The following is an 18,501-nucleotide window of genomic DNA, read 5'->3' as shown; positions in this document are numbered from 1 at the left end:
GCTTGTTTCACACAATTATTATTTGAAGAGGATAACAGGACGAACAGAGAGAGAGAGTGAGTGAGGAGGTGTATGTACCAGTGAGGTCTATTTGAGGAGCTGTGTGTCTACCGGGATGTATGATGTATAGGAGAGGTTAGAGGGCAGACTGCTGGAGGAGGAGATCTGGGAGTCAGAACACACACACACCTCCTTCAGTATGATACACCTATAGACTGCTATCACACAGTCAGCAGTATGTGACGTGGAGGCAGAGGAGAAAGAACACAGTTGGGAGAAGGAGACAGAAAATGGACAGAGAGGAGAAGAGGGAGAAGAAAGGAGGAAATGAAAGAAAGAGAGGATAGGAGAGAGGACAGGATAGAGGATAGGAGAGAGGACAGGAGAGAGGACAGGAGAGAGGACAGGAGCGAGGATAGGAGAGAGGACAGGAGAGAGGACAGGAGAGAGGACAGGAGAGAGGATAGGAGAGAGGACAGGAGAGAGGACAGGAGAGAGGAGAGAGGACAGGAGAGAGGATAGAGAGGGGGGGAGCGAGAGAGAGCGAGCGATAGAGAGAGAGAGAGAGAGAGAGAGAGAGAGATAGACACACACACACACACACAACATCAGTCAGAAGAGCTGTGTGGGAGCATGTGAATGGTTCTGTGCATTTGTGTGGATGGGTGCTGTGACAGTGGGCGTCTGTCAAGAGTGTTTGTTGTTGTTTACGTGTCTCAGATAAAGAGGCGCCTTTTGTGAACGACCAAAAGTGAAGGTGTGTGTGGACCCTCACCTCCACTCTTTCCTGTTCCCCCTGCGGCCCCAGTTGCCTTAACAATGACCTGCTGACCCACGATGCTACCGGCCGCCCCGCTGACGATGGCCTTGGCAACATCCCTGGGCGACCACATGCTTCCCGCCCATCACCTTGGAGATGGAGGGGTTACCCTTGGTGACCAGAATCTGTCCGCTGCTGATGGCCACCTGGAGGGCGGAGCCTAAAGGGATACCCAGAATCTGGAGGGCGGAGCCTAAAGGGATACCCAGAACCTGGAGGGCGGAGCCTAAAGGGATACCCAGAACCTGGAGGGCGGAGCCTACAGGGATACCCAGAATCTGGAGGGCGGAGCCTAAAGGGATATCCAGAACCTGGAGGGCGGAGCCTAAAGGGATATCCAGAACCTGGAGGGGGGAAACATGGGAGATGTATTTTAACAGGTCAAAACCCTTGCTCTTTGATACCTTGCTCATTGGCTGTGAACCATGTGTGTATGTGTGTGTGTGAGTATGTGTGTGTGAGAGTATGTGTGTGTGTAGTGTCAGTGTGTGTTTTGTCTGATACCATGCTGGTTGTTGCCCCCGCCCCTTTGGCCCCTCCTGTCTGTCTCTGTGGCGACATGGAGATCAAGTGACTTCCTGCTGAGTTGCCGCGGCGAGCTGCTGGGCTGCCGTTACCGTGGAAACCATCTGCTGCTGCTGAGTGGGAACTTCTCCCGGCTCCTGCTTGATAATGCCCTGCAGACGAACAGAGCATAGAGTGAGAACATTACAGAGAAGACAAACACAGGTAAAATAAACAGTTTCTATGCAATCTACGTAAGTCAAGTGTGCCCACTGATTCATTGAGCTAAAAGAAATATTAATTATACATTCTGTCCCATTCCAAACAGGCTAGAAAGACTAGAAAGAAACGGATGGGCAGAAAATAGTTCCTCTGCCCTGAAATTGGGTTGTATCGTCTGTGGAGAGAAGATGTGGGAGTGGGTGGATTTTATTACAGGAGTTTGACACTGTCTCTCTCTTTCCATCTGTGTGTGTGTATGTGTGATACAAACGTGCAGTTATTCTCTCTGCAATGTCTCCCCCATCCTCTCTCTGACTGATGTCCCATTTAAACAGCTTGCCAAGTGGCTGCTCACAGCTGCTGTCAAAAGATCAGAATTGGGCTGACTGTGTAAAAGCAGCCCTTGTAACCCACAGAGTGACTAAAACCAGTGCTTCTACCCAGTAACCAGTCTCAGGCTTTGACCAATAGATACAGTGGGGAAAACAAGTATTTAGTCAGCCACCAATTGTGCAAGTTCTCCCACTTAAAAAGATGAGAGAGGCCTGTGATTTTTATCATAGGTACACGTCAACTATGACAGACAAATTGAGAAGAAAAAAATCCAGAAAATCACATTGTAGGATTTTTAATGAATTTATTTGCAAATGATGGTGGAAAATAAGTATTTGGTCACCTACAAACAAGCAAGATTTCTGGCTCTCACAGACCTGTAACTTCTTCTTTAAGAGGCTCCTCTGTCCTCCACTCGTTACCTGTATTAATGGCACCTGTTTGAACTTGTTATCAGTATAAAAGACACCTGTCCACAACCTCAAACAGTCACACTCCAAACTCCACTATGGCCAAGACCAAAGAGCTGTCAAAGGACACCAGAAACAAAATTGTAGACCTGCACCAGGCTGGGAAGACTGAATCTGCAATAGGTAAGCAGCTTGGTTTGAATAAATCAACTGTGGGAGCAATTATTAGGAAATGGAAGACATACAAGACCACTGATAATCTCCCTCGATCTGGGGCTCCACGCAAGATCTCACTCCGTGGGGTCAAAATGATCACAAGAACGGTGAGCAAAAATCCTGGTCCTAGCCAGTCTCCAGATCTCAACCCCATAGAAAATCTTTGGAGGGAGTTGAAAGTCCGTGTTGCCCAGCGACAGCCCCAAAACATCACTGCTCTAGAGGAGATCTGCATGGAGGAATGGGCCAAAATACCAGCAACAGTGTGTGAAAACCTTGTGAAGACTTACAGAAAACGTTTGACCTGTGTCATTGCCAACAAAGGGTGTATAACAAAGTATTGAGAAACTTTTGTTATTGACCAAATACTTATTTTCCACCATATTTTGCAAATAAATTCATAAAAAATCCTACAATGTGATTTTCTGGATTTTTTTTTCTCATTTTGTCTGTCATAGTTGACGTGTACCTATGATGAAAATTACAGGCCTCTCTCATCTTTTTAAGTGGGAGAACTTGCACAATTGGTGACTGACTAAATACTTGTTTTCCCCACTGTATCTATTGGTCAAAGCCTGAGACTGGTTACTGGGTAGAAGCACTGGTTTTAGTCACTCTGTGGGTTACAAGGGCTGCTTTTACACAGTCAGCCCAATTCTGATCTTTTGACACTAATTGATCTTTTGACTAATCAGATCAGATCTTTAGCCAATATTTGGGCAAAAGATCAGAATTGGGCTGCGTTTACAGCCAAATAAATTGAATTCAAAAGCTTTAGGTGGGTTAAAGCACTAAGGTATCGAGAGAAAGAGAGAAACTAAAGTATTGCCTAAGCCAGTGTTGGGATTCGTTATTTGAAAAGGTAATAATATATTACATGTCGTTACATGTCTCAAAAGTAACGCGTTACTTTACAATATTACTTTGCATGGAAAGTAACACAGTATATTACTAGTTATATTACTTCAAGATACTTTCATGAAAAAAAAATTTTTTTTACTTGACAAAGTAACTATAATTACAGTACCAGTCAAAAGTTAGGACACACCTACTCATTCAAGGGTTTTTCTTTATTTTTTACTATTTTCTACATTGTAGAATAATAGGGAAGACATAAAATTATGAAATAACACATATGGATTCATGTAGTATCCAAAAAAGTGTTAAACAAATCAAAATATATTTTATATTTGAGATTCTTCAAATAGCCACCCTTTGCCTTGATGACAGCTTTGCACACTCTTGGCATTCTCTCAACCAGCTTCACCTGGAATGCTTTTCCAACAGTCTTGAAGGAGTTCCCACATATGCTGAGCACATGTTGGCTGCTTTTCCTTCACTCTGCCGTCCGACTCATCCCAAACCATCTCAATTGGGATGAGGTCGGGGGATTGTGGAGGCCAGGTCATCTGATGCAGCACTCCATAACTCTCCTTCTTGGTCAAATAGCCCTTAAACAGCCTGGAGGTGTGTTGGGTCATTCTCCTGTTGAAAAACAAATGATAGTCCCACTAAGACCAAACTAGATGGGATGGCGTATCACTGCAGAATGCTGTGGTAGCCATGCTGGTTAAGTGTGCCTTGAATTCTAAATAAATTACAGACAGTGTCAGCAGCAAAGCACCCCCACACCAAAACACCTCCTCCTCCATGCTTTACAATGGGAAATACACATGCAGTGATAATCCGTTTACCCACACCACGTCTCACAAAGACACGGCGGTTGGAATCAAAAATCTCCAATTTGGACTCCAGACCATAGGACCAATTTCCACCTGTCTAATGTCCATTGCTCGTGTTTCTTGACCCAAGCAGCTCTCTTCTTCTTATTGGTGTCCTTTAGTAGTGGGTTCTTTGCAGCAATTCTACCATGAAGGCCTGATTCACACAGTCCCCTCTGAACAGTTGATGTTGAGATGTGTCTGTGACTTGAACTCTGTGAAGCATTTATTTGGGCTGCAATTTCTGAGGCTGGTAACGCTAATTAAATTATCCTCTGCAGCAGAGGTAACTCTGGGTCTTCCATTCCTGTGGCGGTCCTCATGAGAGCCAGTTTCATCATAGCGCTTGATGGTTTTTGCGACTGCACTTGAAGAAACTTTCAAAGTTCTTGAAATGTTCCGTATTGACTGACCTTCATGTCTTAAAGTAATGATGGGCTGTCGTTTCTCTTTGCTTATTTGAGCTGTTCTTGCCATAATATGGACGTATACCCCCCTACCTTGTCACAACACAACTGATTGGCTCAAACGCATTAAGAAGGTGTAACGATCCCGGCAGTCTGAGTCGGGTCCTGTCTGTGGACTAGTTTTTCTGCTCGTGATCTCCAGTTTCCCGAGGGTTCTGGAACGCTCCGGGGAGCTCTCTTGATTTCCGCACCTGCATCCCATCAGCAATCTGCACACCTGGTCCTGATCATCACCCTTCTTAGGCTCTGGCCTAACATCCATTCCCTGCCGGATCGTTAGCCATGAACATCACTCGTCCGGAACCTTCATCCAACCTCTGCCTGGTGGTCGGCGGCTGCCGAGCCATGATTGGATCAACCACTGCACCCCCAACAACTAATCAACGCCGCCCGCTCTGTTCCCTGGATTATTCAGCATCACTCTTGAATTTGTAAATAAACACTCACCTTCGTTTCAACTTACCTTGTCCTGGTCTGCTTCTGGGTTCTGGCTTTGTAACTCGTGACAGAACGATCCGGCCAGTAATGAACCCAGCGGACCTGGACTCTGTTCGCCATGCCATTACCCATCAGGAGAAGATGTTGGGCCATCATAGCACGGAGCTACAGGAGATCGCGTTGGCAGTTCGGAACCTTTCTACCGGTCTGACGGAGGTCCAGAACCAGCGCAAGTTTCCGGTGGAGGATCCACTACCGGTTTCACCCATCTCGCCTGCCGCGTCTGGAGCGGTGTCCTTCCGTGAGCCCAAGGTTCCGACGCCGGATAAATATGAGGGGGAGCTGGGAAGATGCCGTTCTTTCCTTATGCAGTGTGGGTTAGTGTTCGATCTACAGCCCTACTCTTATGCCACAGACAAGGCTAGGATAGCCTTTGTGATTGAGTTGCTGCGTGGTCGAGCGCTGGAGTGGGCTTCAGCCGTTTGGGAACGACAAGACCCCTGCATGGCTTCATACCAGGGGTTCACGGCCGAGATGAGGAAGCTTTTCGACCATTCCGTCCGAGGGAGGGACGCAGCTAGGCGCCTGTTTTCGCTTCACCAAGGAACTCGCAGCGTGGCTGACTTCGTGATCGAGTTCAAGACGTTGGCTGTGGAGAGTGGGTGGAATGAGGAGTCTCTGCAAGCGGCCTTTTACCAGGGTCTGTCGGAGCAGCTCAAGGATGAGTTGATCTCCTATCCGGAGCCTAGTGACCTGGACAGCTTGGTAGCCTTGTCTATTCGGGTGGATAATCGAGTCCGAGAGCGAAGGAGGGAGAAGCAATGGGGTCCGTCCAATCGATCAGCTTCTCAGGTTCCAGTCGGGTCGGGGATTGGACCAGAATACGTCGATCATCGTCCACCACACAGGATTAGTGGAGAGGTCCTGTCTCCCGATTCGGAACCAATGCAAGTAGGGCGGCACGGGTTAACCAAGGAGGAACGCCAACTCAGACGTAGGACTAACTGTTGCCTCTACTGTGGTGGTTCGGGACATTACCTCGCCACCTGTTCCCGGCGGTCGTCAAACTGCGCGGCTCGCTAAAGTTGGGAGGACTTTTAGCGAGCCAGTTTCGACCTCTCAATACCTCTGTCAGACCCCGTTTCCGGCTACCCTTGTGAACAGGAATCAGAGCTTAGCGATTAACGCTTTTATCGATTCAGGTGCCGATGGAAGCTTTCTTGATGCCGAGTTGGTGGAACAGCTGGGGCTTTCCAAGGAGCAATTGCCGGAAGCCATTGAAGCGACCACTCTGAACGGCAGTAGTCTGGCACGTATCACGATGAGGACTGAACCGGTTAAGATGCTGTTGTCGGGGAATCATTCGGAGATGATTTCATTCTTCATTCTGCCGTCTTCCCATGTTCCTCTGGTCCTTGGATACCCCTGGCTGAAGGAACACAATCCCACGTTCGATTGGGTGACGGGCAAGGTAACGAGTTGGAGCCTTGATTGTCATGCTAACTGTCTCAAGACTGCCTGTCCCCATTCGGTTCCCAGTCAGGTGATTGAGGCTAAACCCCCAGATTTGTCCCTGGTTCCCGAGACATATCACGATTTGGGGGAAGTGTTCAGTAAGCAGAAGGCTCTGTCACTCCCCTCCCCACCGACCATATGATTGTGCCATCAACCTGTTCCCTGGAGCTGTCTACCCCAAGGGAAGGTTATACAGTATCTCCCGCCCTGAACGTGAGGCTTTGGAGACCTACATCAAGGAGTCCCTAGCTGCTGGTCTCGTTCGTCCCTCGTCATCACCCCTGGGGGCAGGATTCTTCTTTGTGGGTAAGAAGGATGGCTCTCTTCGACCGTGTATTGATTATCGGGGGTTGAATGACATCACGGTCAAGAACAAGTATCCCCTGCCCTTGATGAGTTCTGCCTTCGACTCCTTACAGGGTGCTACGGTGTTCACCAAGCTAGACCTACGCAATGCGTATCACATGGTCCGGATCAGAGAGGGAGACGAGTGGTTGACGGGTTTCAATACACCGATGGGTCACTTCGAGTATCAGGTGATGCCGTTTGGACTGACCAATGCTCCAGCGGTATTCCAGAGTATGGTGAACGACGTCCTGAGAGATATGATCGGTCTCTTTGTGTTTGTTTATCTGGATGACATTCTGATCTTCTCGAAGGAACCTTCCGACCACGTCCAGCATGTCCGGCAGGTTCTGCAGCGATTGTTGGAGAATCGCCTGTTCGTGAAGGCCGAGAAGTGCGAGTTTCACGCCCACACGACATCCTTTCTCGGGTACATCATCTCCAGGGGAGAGATTAGGATGGACCAGGAGAAGGTTAGAGCGGTTCTGGAATGGGCCCAGCCCGGTACGAGATTGCAGCTCCAGAGATTTTTGGGGTTTGCGAATTTCTACCGCAGATTCATCCGGGATTACAGCCGTGTGGCCGCTCCGTTAACTGCCTTGACTTCCAGTATCAGGAGCTTCAAGTGGAATCCGGAGGCGGATCGAGCGTTTCTGGATTTGAAGAGGCGATTCACCAACGCACCGATTCTCTCTCAACCGGACACGGCCCGTCAGTTCGTCGTTGAAGTGGACGCGTCTGATGTGGGAGTTGGCGCCATCCTGTCGCAGCGATGCTCCACGGACAGTAAACTCCATCCCTGCGCCTACTACTCTCGTCGCCTTTCGCCTGCGGAGAGGAATTACGATGTGGGTAACCGGGAGCTTCTCGCGGTGAAACTTGCCTTGGAGGAGTGGCGCCACTGGTTGGAGGCGGAGCAACCGTTTATTGTCTGGACTGACCACAAGAATCTTGCTTACGTGCAATCGGCTAGACGTCTCAACTCCCGTCAGGCCAGGTGGTCGTTGTTTTTCGGACGATTCAATTTTTTCCCTGACGTTCCGACCTGGATCTAAGAACGGCAAGGCGGACGCCTTGTCTCGGATGTTCTCCAAGACGGAGGAGAGTGGGTCCAAGACCGAGACAATTCTCCCCCGGAACTGCGTCGTGGGAGCTGTTAGGTGGAAGATTGAGGAGGAGGTGATGGCGGCCCTTCGGACGCAGCCCGGTCCCGGTAACGGTCCACCCGGTCGGTTGTTTGTGCCTGAGTCGGTTCGTCCTGCGGTCCTCAAATGGTCCCACGCCAGCAAGATGGCTTGTCACCCTGGCGTGGCTCGGACGATGGCGTTTCTTCGCAGACGTTTTTGGTGGCCTGCCATGGCCGAGGATACTCGGGGTTATGTTGCTGCCTGTCCAGTGTGTGCGCAGAATAAGAGTACCAATCGGCCCAGCTCTGGACTACTTCACCCCCTTCCTATTCCCCGGCGACCATGGTCGCATCTGGCCCTGGACTTTGTCACTGGGTTGCCCGCTTCTGAGGGGAACACGGTCGTTCTGACTATCGTGGACAGATTCAGCAAGTTCGCCCACTTTGTGCCAATTGCCAAGCTTCCCCTCTGCCTCGGAGACGTCCGAGATCCTGGTTAGGGAGGTTTTCAGGGTCCACGGTTTGCCCAGTGATATCGTTTCCGACCGTGGCCCTCAGTTTACCTCTGCTGTCTGGAAGTCCTTCTGTTTGGCCATTGGAGCTACAGTCAGTCTCACATCTGGTTTTCACCCCCAATCTAATGGTCAGGCGGAGAGAGCCAACCAGAAGATGGAATCCACGCTACGCTGCCTGGCCTCTTCCAACCCCACCTCCTGGGTCTCTCAGTTGCCTTGGGTTGAGTATGCCCACAATACTCTCCCTACATCTGCCACTGGGATGTCTCCCTTCCAGTGCCTGTATGGCTACCAACCTCCCTTGTTCCCTTCTCAGGAGAAGGAGCTCTCAGTGCCTTCTGTTCAGGCCCATATTCGCCGTTGCCACCGGACCTGGCATCGGGCCAGAAAGGCACTCCTTAGAGTTTCGGACCGGTATCAGCTCCAGGCGAATCGTCGCCGGATCCCCGCCTCCCACCTATACCATCGGAGATAGGGTCTGGTTGGCCACACGGGATCTTCCTTTACGGACTGAGTCTAGGAAGTTGTTACCGAAGTTCATTGGTCCGTTTGTGGTGGAGAAGGTGATCAATCCGGTGGCAGTTCGACTCAAACTCCCGAGGACGCTCAGAGTCCATCCCACCTTTCATGTCTCCTGCCTCAAGCCTGTTTTCCTCAGTCCTCTGTTGCCTCCTCCGCCTCCTCCTCCTCCTCCTCGGATGATCGGAGGTGGTCCTGCCTACACGGTGCGACGCATCATGGATTCCAGACGGCGGGGCCGGGGTTTCCAGTATCTCGTGGACTGGGAGGGGTATGGTCCTGAAGAGAGGAGTTGGATTCCGCGGCGACAGATCCTAGATGCTGACCTCATCCGTGACTTCTACCGCCTCCATCCTGGCGCTCCGGGAGTCCGCCCGGTGGCGTTCGTCGGAGGGGGGTACTGTAACGATCCCGGCAGTCTGAGTCGGGTCCTGTCTGTGGACTAGTTTTTCTGCTCGTAATCTCCAGTTTCCCGAGGGTTCTGGAACGCTCCGGGGAGCTCTCTTGATTTCCGCACCTGCATCCCATCAGCAATCTGCACACCTGGTCCTGATCATCACCCTTCTTAGGCTCTGGCCTAACATCCATTCCCTGCCGGATCGTTAGCCATGAACATCACCCGTCCGGAACCTTCATCCAACCTCTGCCTGGTGGTCGGCGGCTGCCGAGCCATGATTGGATCAACCACTGCACCCCCAACAACTAACCAACGCCGCCCGCTCTGTTCCCTGGATTATTCAGCATCACTCTTGAATTTGTAAATAAACACTCACCTTCGTTTCAACTTACCTTGTCCTGGTCTGCTTCTGGGTTCTGGCTTTGTAACTCGTGACAGAAGGAAAGAAATTCCACAAATTAACTTTTAAGAAGGCACACCTGTTAATTGAAATGCATTCCAGGTGACTACCTCATGAAGCTGGTTGAGAGAATGCCAAGAGTGTGCAAAGCTGTCATCAAGGCAAAGGGTGGCTATTTGAAGAATCTGAAATATAAAATATATTTTGATTTGTTTAACACTTTTCTGGTTACTACATGATTCCATATGTGTTATTTCATAGTTTTGATGTCTTCACTATTATTCTACAATGTAAAACATTGTAAAAATAAAGAAAAACCCTTGAATGAGTAGGTGTGTCCAAACTTTTGACTGGTAGTGTATATTACCCAGTTTTTAAAAGTAACACATTACACTACTAGTTACTGATAATAAGTAATCTGATTACGTAACGCTTTACTTTTGTAATGTGTTACCCCAACACACTGGCCAAAGCTTTTGCCTTCGTTTCAGCGTCAAAATATCTCTTTAGTTAGACTCGTGAATCAGCGCTAACTCCCACATCAGCATCAATCCTCCAGCTTGAAATAACATGAGACACTTTAAACCCCTCTGCCTGCCTGGATCTGCTGAAACTAAGCGTTGGTGGATACATGGGAGAGGTTTGTGGAAGTGTAGAGCACATGACTGGAATGTGAATGTGAGCTATAAAGGGCTGAAACACAGCAGAGAGGGAATGTGGTTTCACTGTGTTCCACTTGAGAATGACACTGATACATGGAACGACCAAATGCCAACAAACACATTAGTTCTGTAATTGAATTTACAATGAAGCGTAGCCTAGTCAATAAACACACACAAAGTCACATAGGAAAAGTAAAACATAGTTTTGTGCACCGAGACCTGTGATGGCGAAATCTCTCTCTTGCGCACACACACACACACACACACACACACACACACACACACACACACACACACACACACACAAACACAAACACACAAACAGCAGACTCATCTAACCACCCCTCACTCTCCTGTAATCTGTCCCTGACACTGAGCCACAGAACACTGTAGTACAGCAGTGGTTCTGGTCACCATGGAAACCCCTCTCATACCATCGCATTGCTGCTGCCTCACCAACCGTCATGATCTATGAACGGAAGGAGATGGAGAGAGAGAAAGAGGGAGCGACTAAGAGAAAGAGAGAGAGAGAAATAAAGAGAGGAAGAATGGCTTTGCCTGTAAAGATACAAGTGTAGGCATCTTCAAGATAACAGAGGAGAAACTGTCAGGGTTCAGGGATAGGAGAGTTAGAGAATACTAGTCAACTGTCAGGGTTCAGGGATAGGAGAGTTAGAGAATACTAGTCAACTGTCAGGGTTCAGGGATAGGAGAGTTAGAGAATACTAGTCAACTGTCAGGGTTCAGGGTTAGGAGAGTTAGAGAATACTAGTCAACTGTCAGGGTTCAGGGATAGGAGAGTTAGAGAATACTAGTCAACTGTCAGGGTTCAGGGATAGGAGAGTTAGAGAATACTAGTCAACTGTCAGGGTTCAGGGATAGGAGAGTTAGAGAATACTAGTCTACTGTCAGGGTTCAGGGATAGGAGAGTTAGAGAATAGTAGTCAACTGTCAGGGTTCAGGGATAGGAGAGTTAGAGAATACTAGTCAACTGTCAGGGTTCAGGGATAGGAGAGTTAGAGAATACTAGTCAACTGTCAGGGTTCAGGGTTAGGAGAGTTAGAGAATACTAGTCAACTGTCAGGGTTCAGGGATAGGAGAGTTAGAGAATACTAGTCAACTGTCAGGGTTCAGGGATAGGAGAGTTAGAGAATACTAGTCAACTGTCAGGGTTCAGGGATAGGAGAGTTAGAGAATACTAGTCTACTGTCAGGGTTCAGGGATAGGAGAGTTAGAGAATAGTAGTCAACTGTAAGGGTTCAGGGATAGGAGAGTTAGAGAATACTAGTCAACTGTCAGGGTTCAGGGTTAGGAGAGTTAGAGAATACTAGTCAACTGTCAGGGTTCAGGGTTAGGAGAGTTAGAGAATACTAGTCAACTGTCAGGGTTCAGGGTTAGGATAGTTAGAGAATACTAGTCAACTGTGGTACAGTAGTACGAAGGGCAGTTATCAGTATGAGGGGAGGGGAGAGGACAAGAGAAGAGAGGAGAGCAGTGAGAGTGCACTAGATTTAGCCTTTGTGTGTAGCAGACAGTGGTCTGTGGGAGAGGAGTGTTGACCATACAGTGGCTGAGGAGAATCTAAAACACCATTATCAGATGCTGTGTGGGAGGCACAGAGTCCACAGCACAGTCTCTTATAGTGCTGCAGGAACTGACCCAAAAAGAGAGGATAACTCCCTCTAGACAAGCAGAGAGCTCAGTGTAGAAATTGCCCTTAGGCACAGATCTAGGATCAGATTACTCCAGCTAAATCCTAACTTTTACCATTAGTGGGAAAACGCCAAACTGGCCATAGCTCAGTGTTTAGAAGGACTTCATCCTAGTCAGAGCAGCGCAGTAGCGTACCTGTGGAGGCGGCGAAGGAAGTCATTGCCATCCGGATGACCTGGCCGGGCTTGTCGACGATGATGTAAGGGCTTTTGAGTACGGAGGAGCCCTGTTTGGTGTGTACAGGGGTGGAGGTGAGGGTCCGGGGGAGGGGCGAGCGGCTGGGTGTGGAGATGGGTGAACCTTTGGGACCAAAACAAATCACAAACAAGCTGCTCATTGTAAAGATATTCATTATAAAGGCTTGCACACGTCGCACCACACGTGGATCTAGCATTCGTCTGCCTATCATTCAGCGACTGTGTTTTAGGGACCACCAGCTGTAGACGTCTGACTGACAAAAATGTTCAGGCGTGTCTTAGACCTAAAACATTAATTTTTCTAAAGCTCTGAATCCTCGCAAATACAGGCTATGAACAATCACAAGTTGTGCTTTAGTTTCAACAGCCAATCTATCTAAAGATTTTCCCTTAGGCATTTGTGTGCCCCAATTTAGAAATGTAACCCCATTTCCATGTTAAAAGAGGACAGTGTTTTTAAACTGAGATTGACTGACAGTTTCTTCCGTTTCCTTTGAATAAGAAAACTAATCACATAAATATCCCCACTGGAGGTCTGACTGACTACCATAACAAAAACCAAATAAAACTACTGAATCATTCAACAGTTCCCCTATCTCCCTCCCTTCCTCCGTTCGCTCCAATATCGCCAGATCCCATTGGTAGATAGTTACCTGACACAATCTTACAGCTGGCAGTGATTGGCTGGAAGGCTAAGTGTTGCCATGAGAACCCAACGCAATCTTCTCTGTGACTTTAGGCCGGGATGGGGTGCGTTCCGAGGCTGAAGGAGGCGTGCTGTACACCACGGACCTCCCCGCTTTGATGGGCAGACCTGGACGGGAAGAGAGGATAGAGAGAGAGAGAGAGAGAGAGAGGGGGAGGAGGTAATAACCATTAAAAACCACTCTGGGATTCATCTACAATGTAATTACCTTCATCCTGGCACAAAGAGATAGGGGGAGAGAGAGGTAGGATAGAGAGAGAGGGGAGAGAGAGGGGGGCAGAGGGAAAGAGAGAGAGCGAGAGAGAGCCAGAGAGAGGGAGGGGATGAGACGGTTTCTCAGTCCAGCCTCATCAATAATTCACTATAGGCCTGCAGAGGAAAGGATTAAAAGAAGAAAAAAAAGAGGTGAAAAATAACAGCAAATCCACTTGGGCTGGTCGTGATTCACTGACTTGGAGATGAAAGTGACATCAATCCAATGCAAACAGTTACAGCTACTTATTTTGCAGTTCACGTCAAGGCCTCAATTGAAAATGTTTGTCTCTTCTATGGTGCGCGGACTAGAGTTACGCTAGATGTCTCAGTCCCAACTCTATCTGATAGAACTTGACTGAATATAACCCCCCAAGCATAGAAACAGAATGACAGCCATATTGAATTAACCCTTGAGTGCACTTCAAATGGCAGTGGTCCGAGGGCTTATCCTGTTCTAGTAATTATATTCATATTCCCCCATGTATCTCACCTTTCTCTGCGATGGTGGGGTGGTTGTCCTGTGAGAGAGGGAGTGGAGAGCTGCAGCGGCCAGAGAGGGGGCCTGGTGTCTGAGGCAGAGAGCAGGGGGACGAGGGGCTGGTTGCACGCTGCTGCTGGTGGTGGTCATGGGAGGAAGAGGAAGTGGGGAAGGGGACAGGAAGTTCCTGTGGAGCTCAACATCCACCACCTGACAGAGACAACAGAGAGAAGACAGAGTGAGTTTAAGGGTCAATGTTCACAGTGGTAAAAAACGGTATATTCAACAGAAAGAGTCAAATTTGAGATCAATGCTGGGGCTATGGTCCCATGTAGTGTAAGGTGTAGGTGTCGTGCTAGTAGATTTATAAACGTAATAGAGAAGTTTGAAAGCAGTAAATTAATAACAGGCTTACTATTTCTGTCCGCACTGTCTGCAGGCCTGTGTAAGTTCTGTCCAGCTGTAGGAGAGAGAGAGAGACAGAGCGAGAGAGCGAGAGACAGACAGAGAAACAGAGACAGAGAGAGAGACAGGGAGAGAGACAGAGAGAGAGAGAGGCAGAGAGAGAGAGAGAGGTAGAGAGAGAGCGAGAGGTAGAGAGAGAGGTAGAGAGAGAGCGAGAGAGAGAGAGAGAGAGGTAGAGCGAGAGAGAGAGAGCGCGAGAGAGAGAGGTAGAGAGAGAGCGAGAGAGAACGAGAGAGGTAGAGAGAGAGAGACTGCGAGAGAGACAGCGAGAGTTAGAGAGAGATAGAGCGAGAGAGAGAGACAGAGAGCGAGAGAGAGAGGCAGAGAGAGAGAGAGAGAGAGAGAGAGGTAGAGAGAGAGAGAGACAGCGAGAGAGACAGCGAGAGAGGTAGAGAGAGAGAGAGAGCGAGAGAGAGAGGTAGAGCGAGAGAGAGAGGTAGAGCGAGAGAGAGAGAGAGAGAGAGAGAGAGAGAGAGAGTGGCAGAGAGAGAGAGAGAGAGGTAGAGAGAGAGCGAGGTAGAGAGAGAGGTAGAGAGAGAGAGGTAGAGAGCGAGAGAGAGAGAGAGGTAGAGAGAGGTAGAGAGAGAGTGAGAGAGAGAGAGAGGTAGAGAGAGGTAGAGAGAGAGTGAGAGAGAGAGAGAGAGAGAGAGAGAGAGAGAGAGAGAGAGAGAGAGAGAGAGAGAGAGAGAGAGAGAGAGAGAGAGAGAGAGAGAAAATAAAGAAAGAGAATAAGAGAAGAGCATAATCTCCTCCTCTTTGATTTAAATGTGTTTCCAGTGTAAATAAAGTTGAGTTGAATATCTAATCTGACCTTGACATGATGTACGATGTCAATGCGTTTGTTGCTGGGCTCTTTAAAGTGGATCTGGATGCGGACAGGAAACTCCCCCCAGCCACGGCACGTCAGGTGGAACGGGGGCTCACTGAAAACAGACACAGTCAAGAGTCATGAACACACACATACTTGGATCAGGGACACACACACACATAAACACAAATACACGCACACCTTGGTTTAGATTAAACATAACATCCATGACAACAACATCATAACTACCCTTGAAAAACATCAAAAACAGTCTGTCAGAGAAAGTTTCCCATCTCCTCCTATAGTCTGACTCAGGCTTCTCTGTAGACATTCTCCCCCCAAATAAATTACCAGGAGGCTCTCTCTCACTCATCTCCTCCTTTCTTTGAGGCCTCCTGTTCTCATCCAGTGGCCCAGAGGCTGATCTGACGGCCAGTGTGTGTGTGTGTGCATGTCTGTTTGTACTACGTGCGTGTGTTATATAGTCAGTGTTTGTTCACCTGTGTGTAATTCCCACACTTGAAGACCTTTGATGTAGCCTGAGTACCGCTCTCTTCATCTAACATTCCTACTCCTTGCCTCTCCTTGTCATTGCCAAAGAGACAGGCCTTTCGGCAATCTCAACGTTCAATATGCAGCTGGTTTTACGGCGCTGTTTCTGATTGGTAGTTGGTATATTCCATTACAACGTTATGGAACATGGGGTGCACACAAATTTGGCGCAATATAGAATTTGAATTTTAAGAACAACAAACAAACAATACTGTTACGACCTGCTGAGGTAATTCCCTTGTGAGAAGGCAATGTCAATACAAGATCATGTTGTTCAAAGAGGACTCCTGTCACGCCCTGACTCAAGGGACTCGTATTTGTTGAGTGAGGGTGTGTATTTGCTGTGTTGTGTATGTTCTATGTTATATATTTATATGTTGATGATCTAGATCGTTTAGATCTATGTTGGCCGGTGTGGTTCCCAATCAGAGGCAGCTGTAGCTCGTTGTCTCTGATTGGGGACCATACTTAGGCAGCCTATTGGCACTAGTGGATTGTGGGATCTTGTTCCGTGCAAGGTATCTTGTGTTGTGCTGCCGTGGACTTCACGTTTCGTTTCATTTGTTGTTTTGTCGCTTGTTTATTCAGTATAAATAAACATGTACGCATATCACGCTGCGCCTTGGTCCGTCCCGTCTATAAGCGATCGTAACAGAAGATCCCACCAAACGAGGACCAAGCAGCGTGCCCAGGAAGAGCGAGTAGCGATGTCACAGGTGGGCAAACTGTGGTCATGGGAGGAGATATTCGCGGGTAAAGGGCCATGGGCGAAGGTAAATGCCCAGGCAGGAGAGGAGAAACGGTGCCAACCGTGCCGACGACGGACACCCGAGAGGCAACCCCAAGAAAACATTTTGGGGGGGCACACGGTGTGGACGACGAGGCAGCAGGAAGCAGCGACAGGGCGGATCTGCAGGTTAGGAGAGGAGGCCACCAGGTTACGGGGGCTATTGGTTCAGAGGGAGCAGGAGTTATACAGTCAGAGGGAGGAGCTACAGGAGGCAAAAAGGGAGAAGGAAGGTGTAGAGGCACGGCGAGAGGAGCTGGTTAGGCAGCAGAAGGAGCGGGGGTTTATAAAGGAACCCAGTCCCAACCCTCGCACCAAGAAAGTGGTGCGTGTTCCCAGTACGGCCCGACCCGTTCCTGCTCCCCGCACTAAGTCAGTGGTGTGTGTTCCCAGTACGGTCCGGCCCGTTCCTGCTCCTCGCATCAAGCCAGTGATGCGCGTCGCCAGCCCGGTCCGGCCTGTTCCTGTCCCTCGCACCAAGCCAGTGGTGCGAGTCGCCAGCCCGGTCCGGCCTGTTCCTGTCCCTCGCACCAAGCCAGTGGTGCGTGTGTCCAGTCCGGCACGGCCCGTGCCTGTTCCACTGGTGCCTGGTCCGGCACCGGTCAGCTGCTCCACTCCGGAGCCAGAGCAATCTGCTCCACCGGGGTCCAGTCCAGCTCCGGTCAGCGGCTCCACTCCGGAGCCAGAGCAATCCGCTCCACCGGGGTCTGGTCCAACTCCGGTCAGCGGATCCACTCCGGAGCCAGAGCAATCCGCTCCACCGGGGTCCAGTCCAGCTCCGGTCAGCCGCTCCACTCCGGATTGGGGACCATACTTAGGCAGCCTATTGGCACTAGTGGGTTGTGGGATCTTGTTCCGTGTAAGGTATGTTGTGTTGTGCTGCCTTGGACTTCACGTTTCGTTTCATTTGTTGTTTTGTCGTTTGTTTATTCAGTATAAATAAACATGTACGCATATCACGCTGCGCCTTGGTCCGTCCCGTCTATAAGCGATCGTGACAACTCCGTAATGAGACAGAAATAATGATACGGAAAATATTAGCCTACAAGATTCAAACGAGCTACGTTTACATCAGTTGCATTCCATTAATGAGAGGAAAGAACCGCAAAACTGGCAACTGTCGTCATTCCTCGCACATACAGTTGAAGTCTACATACACCTTAGCCAAATACATTTAAACTCAGTTTTTCACAATTCCTGACATTTAATCCTAGTAAAAAGTCCCTGTCTTAGGTCAGTTAGGATCACCACTTTATTTTAAGAATGTGAAATGTCAGAATAATAGTAGAGATAATTATTTATTTCAGCTTTTATTTATTTCATCACATTCCCAGTGGGTCATAAGTTTACATACACTCAATTAGTATTTGGTAGCATTGCCTTTAAATTGTTTAACTTGGGTCAAACATTTCGGTAGCCTTCCACAAGCTTCCCACAATTAGTTGGGTGGATTTTGGCCCATTCCTCCTGACAGAGCTGGTGTAACTGAGTCAGGTTTGTAGATCTCCTTGCTCGCACATGCTTTTTCAGTTCTGCCCACACATTTTCTATAGGTTTGAGGTCAGGGCTTTGTGATGGCCACTCTAATACCTTGACTTTGTTGTCCTTAAGCCATTTTGCCACAACTTTGGAAGTATGCTTGGGGTCATTGTCCATTTGGAAGACCCATTTGCGACCAAGCTTTAACTTCCTGACTGATGTCTTGAGATGTTGCTTCAATATATCCACATAATTGTCCTTCCTCGTGATGCCATCTATTTTGTGAAGTGCACCAGTCCCTCCTGCAGTAAAGCACCCCCACTGCATGATGCTGCCACCCCCGTGCTTCACGGTTGGGATGGTGTTCTTCAGCTTGCAAGCCACCCCCTTTTTCCTCCAAACATAACGATGGTCATTATGGCCAAACAGTTCTATTTTTGTTTCATCAGAC

At 48.7% G+C, this 18,501-nt stretch overlaps 1 protein-coding gene and 1 long non-coding RNA gene across 2 annotated transcripts; both read right to left on the bottom strand.

Moving 5' to 3' along the window:
* Positions 1 to 665: 665 nt before the first annotated feature.
* On the bottom strand, positions 666 to 12,660 carry LOC121534470 (YEATS domain-containing protein 2-like). Its single transcript, XM_041841062.1, has 3 exons — positions 12,459 to 12,660; positions 1,325 to 1,497; positions 666 to 1,164 (listed from the first exon to the last, which is right to left on the bottom strand). The coding sequence occupies exons 1-3, from the start codon at positions 12,658 to 12,660 to the stop codon at positions 841 to 843; spliced, it is 699 nt and encodes a 232-aa protein (XP_041696996.1). The 3' UTR covers positions 666 to 840.
* A 1,418-nt stretch (positions 12,661 to 14,078) lies between these two features.
* Positions 14,079 to 15,317, bottom strand: LOC121535810. The gene is made up of 3 exons (XR_005994782.1): positions 15,236 to 15,317; positions 14,375 to 14,419; positions 14,079 to 14,169 (listed from the first exon to the last, which is right to left on the bottom strand). It is a non-coding gene; the product is annotated as an uncharacterized LOC121535810 (long non-coding RNA).
* Between the last annotated feature and the right edge of the window lie 3,184 nt (positions 15,318 to 18,501).

Source organism: Coregonus clupeaformis, chromosome 21, assembly GCF_020615455.1.
Source record: "Coregonus clupeaformis isolate EN_2021a chromosome 21, ASM2061545v1, whole genome shotgun sequence".
Taxonomy (NCBI): domain Eukaryota; kingdom Metazoa; phylum Chordata; class Actinopteri; order Salmoniformes; family Salmonidae; genus Coregonus; species Coregonus clupeaformis.
Note: the sequence above shows the minus strand (reverse complement) of the source record. Positions and strands in the feature narration are given on the sequence as shown.